Raw genomic sequence first — 14606 nt, forward strand, 5'->3', positions numbered from 1 at the left:
ACAACCCCCCACTAAATGATCCTCCTGCTGTCTGGGCCCTTCTGTGTGCCCGGGCCCCCTACAGGAGGGCTGTTGGTCCCCCCGAATCAGTGGCCCTGCTACTAATTATTGCACTTCTATACCACCCTTTCTCTGATGTGACAAAGCCCAAGATTATTCCTTATTTCAATGAATAGCTCCAGTTTTCCTGCATGGCATGACTAGGTACCTGCTAAAAAAAATCACCCTTTTAATTTCCCTAAAATTTTTGGGGGAGAAATATGAAAATTTGGGCAAAATGTTTCTACTTCAAAAAATGAATTGAAGTCAATGGGGACAATTCTGCGGTTTTAGTGGTTTTACAATTGGTGCAATGAGTTTCAAAAAGCTTCTGAGGGTCCACTCAAGTCATTTAAATTATAGCTCCACCTTTCATGCAAGGCATGACTAGGTACCTGCTAAAAAAATCACAGTTTCGATTTCCCTAAATTTTTCGGTGAGAAATATGAAATTTGGGCAAAATTTTGCGACTTGCACGGAAGTCAATAGTGAGGAGCAATTTCAGGGGGGGGGAGTTGTTGGTTTTCATTGGGTGCAGTGAGTTTCAAATGGCCTCTGAGATACATTTCCTTACAATGTCTGAAAAACAAATCAGAAATTTTTGGCAAAATCTTGTGATTTTTTAAATAATATTGAAGTCAATTGAAGGGAGTTACGGAAGATCCTCCTAAATTTTAGATCCACCATCCCCACAAAACAGGAATAAGGTGCATTCAAAATTAGCTATTGTACTTTAATTTCCCCTAAGAATTCAGAAAAAAAATCTAAAAATGTTGGCAACATTTTTAATTTTTTGGGGGATAATGTCAGTCAGTGGGGAAGCAAAAATTAAGGTGGTTTTGCTGGTCTTGTTTGTTTTTTAACGGGTTCAGTGAGTTTTAAATGGCCTGAGAGTTGTGGAGAAGCCTTTCAACTAGTTGAAGTTATAGATCCACCATCCCCACAAGGCAGGAATAGGTACCTGCAAAATTAGGTACTTTAATTTCCCCTACATCAGGGGTGGCAAACTCAAATTCATCGGGGGCCGCATTAGCAGTATGGTTGCTCTCAAAGGGCCGGTTGTATCTGTAAGACTATGTGTCCACTATTATCATAAATAATTGTCTCTGCATTTGTTTATTACTGGTTTTATGGAGCGCAGGGTTCAGGAGTTTGCTGCGTACGAAATGCGGGCTACAGGAGTATGCTATGGACCATGTGCAATATCTGACCTCTGCACCCTCCACTCTCCTTCCATCCTCCCATCCTCCCTGGGATGGGGTAGGATGGGATGGGGTGGGATGAGATGGGGTGGAGTGGAGTGGGGTAGGATGGGATGGGATGGGATGGGGGTGGATGGGGTGGGGGGTGCCGTAGGATGGGATGGGGATGAGATAGGGTGGTATAGGATGGCATGGGGTGGGGGTGGAGTGGGATGGGATGGGGTAGGATGGGATGGGGGTGGGGTAGGATGGGATGGGGTATGGTGGGGTGGGATAGGATGGGATGGGCTATCTGACATACATGGACCTACCTGACATACACAATGACTTCACCTACCCGACATACACTGACCTCACCTACCTGACATACATGGACCTACCTGACATACATGGACCTACCTGACATACATAGACCTACCTGACATACACTGACTTCACCTACCTGACATACACTGACCTCACCTACCTGACATACATGGACCTACCTGACATACATAGACCTACCTGACATACACTGACCTCACCTACCTGACATACATGGACCTACCTGACATATACAATGACTTCACCTACCTGACATACATGTAACATGGACCTACCTGACATACACCCATCATGTGTCACGGCAGCCAGCCAGCCAGAAAGGAGGGGAGGAGAGGAGAGCCAGCCGCCCGAGCCGGGATATTTACAGTGCATGCTGTGGAGGAGGCTTGTAATTGCCGCCTTCTGGAGTCTGCGGCGCCTATGATGGACGTCACACGTCCCGGGATTGGATCTCCGGGACGTCCATCATAAAAGCTGGGTGTACCAAGATGCCCGACCGCTCCGGAGCTAGACCGAAGCCGCGGCCTTTCCCCTCCACTTTTAAAAAGTGGAGGGGAAACGCACTAAATCAGTTGGGAAGTGATGGTGGTTTTGGTTGTTTTTAATGGATCCTGATGGTTGTGGAAGACCCTTTCAACTAATTGAAATTAAAGATCCACCATCCCTACAAGGCAGGAATAAATACTTTCAAAATTTGGTACGTTAATTTTCCCTAAATTGTCTAAAAAAAAAATCTGAAAATTTTGGCAAAATCTTGTGATTTTTAAAAAATATATCGAAGTCAATTTAAGGGAGTTTTGGTGTTTTTTAGAGTTACGAAAGATCCTTTTAAATTTTAGATCCACCATCCCCACAAAACAGGAATAGGTACCTTCAAAATCAGGTATTGTTTTGGTTGTTTTTAATGGCTGCAATGGCTACCGGGGGTTGTGGAAGACCTTTTCAACTAATTGAAATTAAAGATCCACCATCCCCACAAGGCAGGAATAAATACTTGCAAAATTAGGTACGTTCATTTTTCCTACATTTTCTGGGGAAAAAATCTGATAATTTTGGCAAAATCTTGTGATTTTTAAAAAAATATATTGAGGTAAATTTAAGGGAGTTTTGGTGTTTTTTTAGAGTTGCGGAAGTTACTTTTAAATTTTAGATCCACCATCCCCACAAAACAGGAATAAGTACCTTCAAAATCAGGTATTGTACTTTAATTTCCCCTAAATATTCAGAAATAAAATCAAAAAATTTGGGCAAATTTTTTATTTTTTTTTTGAAAATGCACTGAAGTCAATAGTGAGGAGCAATTTAAGAAGAGGTTGGTGGTTTTTATTGGGTGCAGTGAGTTTTAAATGGTCTCTGAGGGTTGTTAAGAGGCCTTTCAACTAATTGAAATTCTAGATCCCCACAAGGCAGGAATAAATACTTGCAAAATTAGGTACGTTAATCTTCCCTAAATTGTCTGCAAAAAAATGAAAATTTTGGTAAAATTTTGTGATTTTTTAAAATATATTGAAGTCAATTTAAGGGGAGTTTTGGTGTTTTTTTAAAGTTACGGAAGATCCTTTTAAATTTTAGATCCATAAAACAGGAATAGGTACCTTCAAAATCAAGTATTGTTTTGGTTGTTTTTATTGGATGCAATGGCATTGGCTACCGAGGGTTGTGGAAGACCTTTTTTTAACTAATTGAAATTATAGATCCACCATCCCCACAAGGCAGGAATAAATACTTGCAAAATTAGGTACGTTAATTTTTCCTAAATTGTCCAAAAACAAATCTGAAAATTTTGCCAAAATCTTGTGATTTTTTAAAAATATGTTGAGGCAAAATTTAAGGGAGTTTTGGTGTTTTTTTAGAGTTACAGAAGATCCTTTTACATTTTAGATCCACCATCCCCACAAGGCAGGAATAAATACTTGCAAAATTAGGTACGTTCATTTTTCCTACATTTTCTGGGGAAAAAATCTGATAATTTTGGCAAAATCTTGTGATTTTTAAAAAAATATATTGAGGTAAATTTAAGGGAGTTTTGGTGTTTTTTTAGAGTTGCGGAAGTTACTTTTAAATTTTAGATCCACCATCCCCACAAAACAGGAATAAGTACCTTCAAAATCAGGTATTGTACTTTAATTTCCCCTAAATATTCAGAAATAAAATCAAAAAATTTGGGCAAATTTTTTATTTTTTTTTTGAAAATGCACTGAAGTCAATAGTGAGGAGCAATTTAAGAAGAGGTTGGTGGTTTTTATTGGGTGCAGTGAGTTTTAAATGGTCTCTGAGGGTTGTTAAGAGGCCTTTCAACTAATTGAAATTCTAGATCCCCACAAGGCAGGAATAAATACTTGCAAAATTAGGTACGTTAATCTTCCCTAAATTGTCTGCAAAAAAATGAAAATTTTGGTAAAATTTTGTGATTTTTTAAAATATATTGAAGTCAATTTAAGGGGAGTTTTGGTGTTTTTTTAAAGTTACGGAAGATCCTTTTAAATTTTAGATCCATAAAACAGGAATAGGTACCTTCAAAATCAAGTATTGTTTTGGTTGTTTTTATTGGATGCAATGGCATTGGCTACCGAGGGTTGTGGAAGACCTTTTTTTAACTAATTGAAATTATAGATCCACCATCCCCACAAGGCAGGAATAAATACTTGCAAAATTAGGTACGTTAATTTTTCCTAAATTGTCCAAAAACAAATCTGAAAATTTTGCCAAAATCTTGTGATTTTTTAAAAATATGTTGAGGCAAAATTTAAGGGAGTTTTGGTGTTTTTTTAGAGTTACAGAAGATCCTTTTACATTTTAGATCCACCATCCCCACAAAACAGGAATAGGTACGTTCAAAATCAGGTATTGTACTATTGTACTTTAATTTCTCCTAAGTATTCAGAAATAAAATCTAAACATTTTGGCAATTTTTTTTCTTTGTTTTGGAAAATGCGCTGAAGTCAATAGTGAGGAGCAATTTAAGGAGGGGTTGGTGGTTTTTATTGGGTGCAGTGAGATTTAAATGGTCTCTGAGGGTTGTTGAGAGGTAATATTAGGTGTTAATTTTCCCGAAAGTGTCTGAAAAAAGATCAGAACATTTTGGCAAAATCTTGTGATTTTTAAAATAATATTGAAGTCAATCTAAGGGAGTTTTGGTGTTTTTTAGAGTTACGGAAGATCCTTTTCAATTTTAGATTTACCATCCCCACAAAACAGGAATAGGTACCTTCAAAATCAGGTACTTGAATTTCCTCTAAGTATTCAGAAATAAAATCAAAACATTTTGGCAATTTTTTTTTTTCAGAAACAGAAATGTCATAATTAATAAAATTCATTGGGGGGTGAATCGGAAAAATGCCCCTTACATTGATGATCAGTGAGAAGAATGTCCCTTACATTGGTGATCAGTGAGAAGAATGTCCCTTACATTGGTGATCAGTGAGAAGAATGTCCCTTACATTGGTGATCAGTGAGAAGAATGTCCCTTACATTGGTGATCAGTGAGAAGAATGCCCCTTACATTGGTGATCAGTGAGAAGAATGTCCCTTACATTGGTGATCAATGGGAAGAATGTTCCTTACATTGGTGATCAGTGAGAAGAATGTCTCTTACATTGGTGATCAGTGAGAAGAATGTCTCTTACATTGGTGATCAGTGAGAAGAATGTCCCTTACATTGGTGATCAGTGAGAAGAATGTCTCTTACATTGGTGATCAGTGAGAAGAATGTCCCTTACATTGGTGATCAGTGAGAAGAATGTCCCTTACATTGGTGATCAGTGAGAAGAATGTCCCTTACATTGGTGATCAGTGGGAAGAATGTTCCTTACATTGGTGATCAGTGAGAAGAATGTCCCTTACATTGGTGATTAGTGAGAAGAATGTTCCTTACATTGGTGATCAGTAAGAAGAATGTTCCTTACATTGGTGATCAATGGGAAGAATGTTCCTTACATTGGTGATTAGTGAGAAGAATGTTCCTTACATTGGTGATCAGTGAGAAGAATGTCCCTTACATTGGTGATCAGTGAGAAGAATGTCCCTTACATTGGTGATCAGTGAGAAGAATGTTCCTTACATGGGTGATCAGTGAGAAGAATGTCCCTTACATTGGTGATCAGTGAGAAGAATGTTCCTTACATTGGTGATCAGTGAGAAGAATGTCCCTTACATTGGTGATCAGTGAGAAGAATGTCCCTTACATTGGTGATCAGTGGGAAGAATGTTCCTTACATTGGTGATCAGTGAGAAGAATGTCCCTTACATTGGTGATCAGTGAGAAGAATGTCCCTTACATTGGTGATCAGTGAGAAGAATGTCCCTTACATTGGTGATCAGTGAGAAGAACATCCCTTACATTGGTGGTCAGTGGGAAGAATGTTCCTTACATTGGTGATCAGTGAGAAGAATGTCCCTTACATTGGTGATCAGTGAGAAGAATGTCCCTTACATTGGTGATCAGTGAGAAGAATGCTCCTTACATTGGTGATCAGTGGGAAGAATGTCCCTTACATTGGTGATCATGATCAGTGAGAAGAATGTTCCTTACATTGGTGATCAGTGAGAAGAATGTCCCTTACATTGGTGATCAGTGAGAAGAATGTCCCTTACATTGGTGATCAGTGAGAAGAATGTCCCTTACATTGGTGATCAGTGGGAAGAATGTTCCTTACATTGGTGATCAGTGAGAAGAATGTCCCTTACATTGGTGATCAGTGAGAAGAATGTTCCTTACATTGGTGATCAGCGAGAAGAATGTCCCTTACATTGGTGATCAGTGAGAAGAATGTCCCTTACATTGGTGATCAGTGAGAAGAATGTCCCTTACATTGGTGATCAATGAGAAGAATGTCCCTTACATTGGTGATCAGTGAGAAGAATGTCCCTTACATTGGTGATCAGTGAGAAGAATGTTCCTTACATTGGTGATCAGTGAGAAGAATGTTCCTTACATTGGTGATCAGTGAGAAGAATGTCCCTTACATTGGTGATCAGTGAGAAGAATGTCCCTTACATTGGTGATCAGTGGGAAGAATGTTCCTTACATTGGTGATCAGTGGGAAGAATGTCCCTTACATTGGTGATCAGTGGGAAGAATGTTCCTAACATTGGTGATCAGTGAGAAGAATGATCCTTACATTGGTGATCAGTGGGAAGAATGTCCCTTACATTGGTGATCAGTGAGAAGAATGTCTCTTACATTGGTGATCAGTGAGAAGAATGTCCCTTACATTGGTGATCAGTGAGAAGAATGTTCCTTACATTGGTGATCAGTGAGAAGAATGTCCCTTACATTGGTGATCAGTGGGAAGAATGTCCCTTACATTGGTGATCAGTGAGAAGAATGTCCCTTACATTGGTGATCAGTGAGAAGAATGTCCCTTACATTGGTGATCAGTGGGAAGAATGTTCCTTACATTGGTGATCAGTGAGAAGAATGTCCCTTACATTGGTGATCAGTGGGAAGAATGTCCCTTACATTGGTGATCAGTGGGAAGAATGTTCCTTACATTGGTGATCAGTGGGAAGAATGTCCCTTACATTGGTGATCAGAGGGAAGAATGTCCCTTACATTGGTGATCAGTGGGAAGAATGTTCCTTACATTGGTGATCAGTGGGAAGAATGTCCCTTACATTGGTGATCAGTGAGAAGAATGTCTCTTACATTGGTGATCAGTGAGAAGAATGTTCCTTACATTGGTGATCAGTGGGAAGAATGTTCCTTACATTGGTGATCAGTGAGAAGAATGTTCCTTACATTGGTGATCAGTGGGAAGAATGTCCCTTACATTGGTGATCAGAGGGAAGAATGTCCCTTACATTGGTGATCAGAGGGAAGAATGTCCCTTACATTGGTGATCAGTGGGAAGAATGTCCCTTACATTGGTGATCAGTGAGAAGAATGTTCCTTACATTGGTGATCAGTGGGAAGAATGTCCCTTACATTGGTGATCAGAGGGAAGAATGTCCCTTACATTGGTGATCAGTGGGAAGAATGTCCCTTACATTGGTGATCAGTGAGAAGAATGTCCCTTACATTGGTGATCAGTGGGAAGAATGTTCCTTACATTGGTGATCAGTGGGAAGAATGTCCCTTACATTGGTGATCAGTGAGAAGAATGTCTCTTACATTGGTGATCAGTGAGAAGAATGTTCCTTACATTGGTGATCAGTGGGAAGAATGTTCCTTACATTGGTGATCAGTGAGAAGAATGTTCCTTACATTGGTGATCAGTGGGAAGAATGTCCCTTACATTGGTGATCAGTGAGAAGAATGTTCCTTACATTGGTGATCAGTGAGAAGAATGTTCCTTACATTGGTGATCAGTGAGAAGAATGTCCCTTACATTGGTGATCAGTGAGAAGAATGTCCCTTACATTGGTGATCAGTGGGAAGAATGTTCCTTACATTGGTGATCAGTGGGAAGAATGTCCCTTACATTGGTGATCAGTGGGAAGAATGTTCCTTACATTGGTGATCAGTGAGAAGAATGATCCTTACATTGGTGATCAGTGGGAAGAATGTCCCTTACATTGGTGATCAGTGAGAAGAATGTCTCTTACATTGGTGATCAGTGAGAAGAATGTCCCTTACATTGGTGATCAGTGAGAAGAATGTTCCTTACATTGGTGATCAGTGAGAAGAATGTCCCTTACATTGGTGATCAGTGGGAAGAATGTCCCTTACATTGGTGATCAGTGAGAAGAATGTCCCTTACATTGGTGATCAGTGAGAAGAATGTCCCTTACATTGGTGATCAGTGGGAAGAATGTTCCTTACATTGGTGATCAGTGAGAAGAATGTCCCTTACATTGGTGATCAGTGGGAAGAATGTCCCTTACATTGGTGATCAGTGGGAAGAATGTTCCTTACATTGGTGATCAGTGGGAAGAATGTCCCTTACATTGGTGATCAGAGGGAAGAATGTCCCTTACATTGGTGATCAGTGGGAAGAATGTTCCTTACATTGGTGATCAGTGGGAAGAATGTCCCTTACATTGGTGATCAGTGAGAAGAATGTCTCTTACATTGGTGATCAGTGAGAAGAATGTTCCTTACATTGGTGATCAGTGGGAAGAATGTCCCTTACATTGGTGATCAGTGAGAAGAATGTTCCTTACATTGGTGATCAGTGGGAAGAATGTCCCTTACATTGGTGATCAGAGGGAAGAATGTCCCTTACATTGGTGATCAGAGGGAAGAATGTCCCTTACATTGGTGATCAGTGGGAAGAATGTCCCTTACATTGGTGATCAGTGAGAAGAATGTTCCTTACATTGGTGATCAGTGGGAAGAATGTCCCTTACATTGGTGATCAGAGGGAAGAATGTCCCTTACATTGGTGATCAGTGGGAAGAATGTCCCTTACATTGGTGATCAGTGAGAAGAATGTCTCTTACATTGGTGATCAGTGAGAAGAATGTTCCTTACATTGGTGATCAGTGGGAAGAATGTCCCTTACATTGGTGATCAGAGGGAAGAATGTCCCTTACATTGGTGATCAGTGGGAAGAATGTCCCTTACATTGGTGATCAGTGGGAAGAATGTCCCTTACATTGGTGATCAGAGGGAAGAATGTCCCTTACATTGGTGATCAGTGGGAAGAATGTCCCTTACATTGGTGATCAGTGAGAAGAATGTCTCTTACATTGGTGATCAGTGAGAAGAATGTTCCTTACATTGGTGATCAGTGGGAAGAATGTCCCTTACATTGGTGATCAGAGGGAAGAATGTCCCTTACATTGGTGATCAGTGGGAAGAATGTCCCTTACATTGGTGATCAGTGGGAAGAATGTTCCTTACATTGGTGATCAGTGGGAAGAATGTCCCTTACATTGGTGATCAGTGAGAAGAATGTTCCTTACATTGGTGATCAGTGGGAAGAATGTTCCTTACATTGGTGATCAGTGGGAAGAATGTCCCTTACATTGGTGATCAGTGAGAAGAATGTCCCTTACATTGGTGATCAGTGGGAAGAATGTTCCTTACATTGGTGATCAGTGGGAAGAATGTTCCTTACATTGGTGATCAGTGAGAAGAATGTTCCTTACATTGGTGATCAGTGAGAAGAATGTCCCTTACATTGGTGATCAGTGAGAAGAATGTCCCTTACATTGGTGATCAGTGAGAAGAATGTTCCTTACATTGGTGATCAGTGAGAAGAATGTCCCTTACATTGGTGATCAGTGGGAAGAATGTTCCTTACATTGGTGATCAGTGAGAAGAATGTCCCTTACATTGGTGATCAGTGGGAAGAATGTCCCTTACATTGGTGATCAGTGGGAAGAATGTTCCTTACATTGGTGATCAGTGGGAAGAATGTCCCTTACATTGGTGATCAGAGGGAAGAATGTCCCTTACATTGGTGATCAGTGGGAAGAATGTTCCTTACATTGGTGATCAGTGGGAAGAATGTCCCTTACATTGGTGATCAGTGAGAAGAATGTCTCTTACATTGGTGATCAGTGAGAAGAATGTTCCTTACATTGGTGATCAGTGGGAAGAATGTTCCTTACATTGGTGATCAGTGAGAAGAATGTTCCTTACATTGGTGATCAGTGGGAAGAATGTCCCTTACATTGGTGATCAGAGGGAAGAATGTCCCTTACATTGGTGATCAGAGGGAAGAATGTCCCTTACATTGGTGATCAGTGGGAAGAATGTCCCTTACATTGGTGATCAGTGAGAAGAATGTTCCTTACATTGGTGATCAGTGGGAAGAATGTCCCTTACATTGGTGATCAGAGGGAAGAATGTCCCTTACATTGGTGATCAGTGGGAAGAATGTCCCTTACATTGGTGATCAGTGAGAAGAATGTCTCTTACATTGGTGATCAGTGAGAAGAATGTTCCTTACATTGGTGATCAGTGGGAAGAATGTCCCTTACATTGGTGATCAGAGGGAAGAATGTCCCTTACATTGGTGATCAGTGGGAAGAATGTCCCTTACATTGGTGATCAGTGGGAAGAATGTCCCTTACATTGGTGATCAGTGAGAAGAATGTCTCTTACATTGGTGATCAGTGAGAAGAATGTTCCTTACATTGGTGATCAGTGGGAAGAATGTCCCTTACATTGGTGATCAGAGGGAAGAATGTCCCTTACATTGGTGATCAGTGGGAAGAATGTCCCTTACATTGGTGATCAGTGAGAAGAATGTCTCTTACATTGGTGATCAGTGAGAAGAATGTTCCTTACATTGGTGATCAGTGGGAAGAATGTCCCTTACATTGGTGATCAGAGGGAAGAATGTCCCTTACATTGGTGATCAGTGGGAAGAATGTCCCTTACATTGGTGATCAGTGGGAAGAATGTTCCTTACATTGGTGATCAGTGGGAAGAATGTCCCTTACATTGGTGATCAGTGAGAAGAATGTTCCTTACATTGGTGATCAGTGGGAAGAATGTTCCTTACATTGGTGATCAGTGGGAAGAATGTCCCTTACATTGGTGATCAGTGAGAAGAATGTCCCTTACATTGGTGATCAGTGGGAAGAATGTTCCTTACATTGGTGATCAGTGGGAAGAATGTTCCTTACATTGGTGATCAGTGAGAAGAATGTTCCTTACATTGGTGATCAGTGAGAAGAATGTCCCTTACATTGGTGATCAGTGAGAAGAATGTCCCTTACATTGGTGATCAGTGAGAAGAATGTTCCTTACATTGGTGATCAGTGAGAAGAATGTCCCTTACATTGGTGATCAGTGGGAAGAATGTCCCTTACATTGGTGATCAGTGAGAAGAATGTCCCTTACATTGGTGATCAGTGAGAAGAATGTCCCTTACATTGGTGATCAGTGGGAAGAATGTTCCTTACATTGGTGATCAGTGAGAAGAATGTCCCTTACATTGGTGATCAGTGGGAAGAATGTCTCTTACATTGGTGATCAGTGAGAAGAATGTTCCTTACATTGGTGATCAGTGGGAAGAATGTTCCTTACATTGGTGATCAGTGGGAAGAATGTCCCTTACATTGGTGATCAGTGGGAAGAATGTTCCTTACATTGGTGATCAGTGAGAAGAATGTCCCTTACATTGGTGATCAGTGAGAAGAATGTCCCTTACATTGGTGATCAGTGAGAAGAATGTCCCTTACATTGGTGATCAGTGAGAAGAATGTCCCTTACATTGGTGATCAGTGGGAAGAATGTCCCTTACATTGGTGATCAGTGGGAAGAATGTTCCTTACATTGGTGATCAGTGAGAAGAATGTTCCTTACATTGGTGATCAGTGGGAAGAATGTTCCTTACATTGGTGATCAGTGAGAAGAATGTTCCTTACATTGGTGATCAGTGAGAAGAATGTTCCTTACATTGGTGATCAGTGGGAAGAATGTTCCTTACATTGGTGATCAGTGAGAAGAATGTCCCTTACATTGGTGATCAGTGGGAAGAATGTCCCTTACATTGGTGATCAGTGGGAAGAATGCCCCTTACATTGGTGATCAGTGGGAAGAATGCCCCGAATAATAATTTTCGAGCAATGCAATGTGACATCTTCTGCATTGTCTTTCTATCAATTTCGCTCTTACTCGACTCTTGGCCTTTTACAAGATCTTCATCACATGTTCTTAAAAAAAAAAACCCAGAATGACAAAAAACTGAGTTTCCAGTGAGTCCACCCAGAGGATCCTGAATAATCAATTGGTCCTCAAGCCAGGGCCGTCTTTAATGTTGATTGGACCCTGGGCAAAAAAAATCTAAATAAATATCAGCTAGACTTGCAGTAAAATGATTTTATCAGATCAGGCAGTGATTGCGATTGATTGCTAGAGGTTACAGCACACATTACCACTTACTGACTGGTTGCTAGAGGTTACAGCACACATTGCGGCTCACTGATTAGTTGCTAGAGATTACAGCACATGATTTCTTCTTGTTGATTGGTTGCTAGAGATTACTGTACAGTAATACTGCTCACTGATTGGTTGCTAGAGGTTACAGCACGTGATTTATTCTTGTTGATTGGTTGCTAGAGATTACTGTACAGTAATACTGCTCACTGATTGGTTTCTAGAGGTTACAGCGCATGATTTCTTCTTGTTGGTTGGTTGCTAGAGATTACTGTACAGTAATTCTGCTCACTGATTGGTTGCTAGAGGTTTCAGCGCATGATTTCTTCTTGTTGATTGGTTGCTAGAGATTACTGTACAGTAATACTGCTCACTGATTGGTTGCTAGAGGTTTCAGTGCATGATTTCTTCTTGTTGATTGGTTGCTAGAGATTACTGTACAGTAATACTGCTCACTGATTGGTTGCTAGAGGTTACAGCGCATGATTTCTTCACTGCAGAGGGGCATGAAATACATAAGATTTCTTCTTGTTGATTGGTTGCTAGAGATTATTGTACAGTAATACTGCTCACTGATTGGTTGCTAGAGGTTTCAGCACATCATCTCTTCACTGCAGAGGGGCATGAAATACATATAAATGCCGCCTTTATTTACATATGAATGCCGCCGGCCTCAGCTATTTACATATGAATGACGGTTATTTACATGTAAACACAGGGGGCCATATTCTCAAAGAATATCCGCCTGCTTCGCTTAGGGCACTTACACTCCGCTGTCCCAACTTACTGGAGCAGGTGTTGTATTCCCCAACCACTTGCTCCATAAGTTGGGACAGCGGAGTGTAAGTGTCCCGGCGTAGCCTGGCGGATCTCCAAGGGGGCGGCTTCTATTCAAATGAAGCGCGCCCCCGATACAAAAGAACTGGGCATGCGCCGGGCTGCAAAAAGCCCAGTGCGCATGCTCCAGTTCTCGGCGGAAAACGTCAATGATGCCGACGTGTGCGTCATTGACGTAAAGTCGTATTCAAGAACGACTTACGTAAACGACGTATCCGACGAAAAAACACGACGGGGACCCGACGCCATCCGTAACATGGCCTACGCGAGACTTGCGGAAACTTACCCCTCATATAGCAGGGGTAAGTTTCCGCTTACGCAAACGACGTTAGCGACGGTTACGCGACGCGAACTCGTTCGGGAATCGGCGTAGAAGGATCATTTGCATATGCAAATGACTCCTTCACGTAAATGCCATCTAGCGGCGGCCGGCGTCATTGCATTTAAGATCCGCCAGTGTAAGTGACTTACAGATGGCGGATCTTAAGTGTATCTATGCAAAAATGATTCTGAGAATCAGGAGCATAGATACACTGGCCAAAAAAGGGAGTTACGATGGAGTATCCTGACTTACTCCATCGTAACTTCACTGAGAATATGGCCCAGGGTCTGCAGGTGAGTCATCTGCACACGACAATAGGGCAGCATTAGTAGCAGCACTTCACACTGAGATATCAGGACACATCACAGGACTAAAACTTCAAGGGACAAGGGAATTTAAACTGGGATAGTTGTCAAGTATGAGGCAGCTGCTTTGGGCCCCACAACAATGACGGGGGGGGCCAGGGCAGCTGCCCCTTTTGCCCTGCCTTAAAGACGGCCCTGCCTCAAGCAGTAAATCCAACGAAGAGTCTGCAGTGGACGGCTCGCCAACAGTGACAGAGTTACAGTAGGCGGTAAAAAGGTTAACAATCAAGTTTCAGAGTAATTTACGATGGATGAACTTACCTGCTTGGAGGGAATAATAAAATAGAATGAAGCCGTAGAGACGTAACATTCTCCTCGGGGCTCTCTGTACTCTGACTGAACTTCGCAGTTCCAAATTCAGTCATCTGTGACTTGACTTCCTCTTAACATTACATAGTAACACCTACAGAAAGTTTCCTTTAACCCCCTCAACATGCTTCTTTTTTTTCACAAAAAAGTCTGGTGGAAATTAGATCACCTTGGGGGGGGGGGGGGGTCTACATCCCGAAAAGGGACCATTATGGGGTATTCTCACTGTCCTGGCATTTTTATTTGATAGGTTTTATAACGGAAAGTACGAGAAGTTCGATCTTTTTTTTTTCATATAGTAAAAAGTAAAAAAAACAAAACAGTGGTTAACACTTCAGCCCCGGACCATTTGGCTGGCCAAAGACCAGAGCACTTTTTGCGATTCGGCACTGCGTCGCTTTAACCACTTAAGGGCCGCCTAACGCCGATAT

At 41.2% G+C, this 14606-nt stretch overlaps 1 protein-coding gene across 1 annotated transcript in view; it reads right to left on the reverse strand.

The window, feature by feature from the left end:
• LOC120920119 overlaps positions 1-14223 on the reverse strand; it is a 54105-nt gene extending 39882 nt beyond the window's left edge. Inside the window, exon 1 of the mRNA XM_040332031.1 lies at positions 14128-14223. Within this exon, the coding sequence (XP_040187965.1) occupies positions 14128-14176 (49 nt within the window). The 5' untranslated portion in view covers positions 14177-14223. The remainder of the gene's footprint in view (positions 1-14127) is intronic.
• Between the last annotated feature and the right edge of the window lie 383 nt (positions 14224-14606).

The sequence above is a fragment of the Rana temporaria genome, chromosome 13, assembly GCF_905171775.1.
Source record: "Rana temporaria chromosome 13, aRanTem1.1, whole genome shotgun sequence".
Classification (NCBI taxonomy): domain Eukaryota; kingdom Metazoa; phylum Chordata; class Amphibia; order Anura; family Ranidae; genus Rana; species Rana temporaria.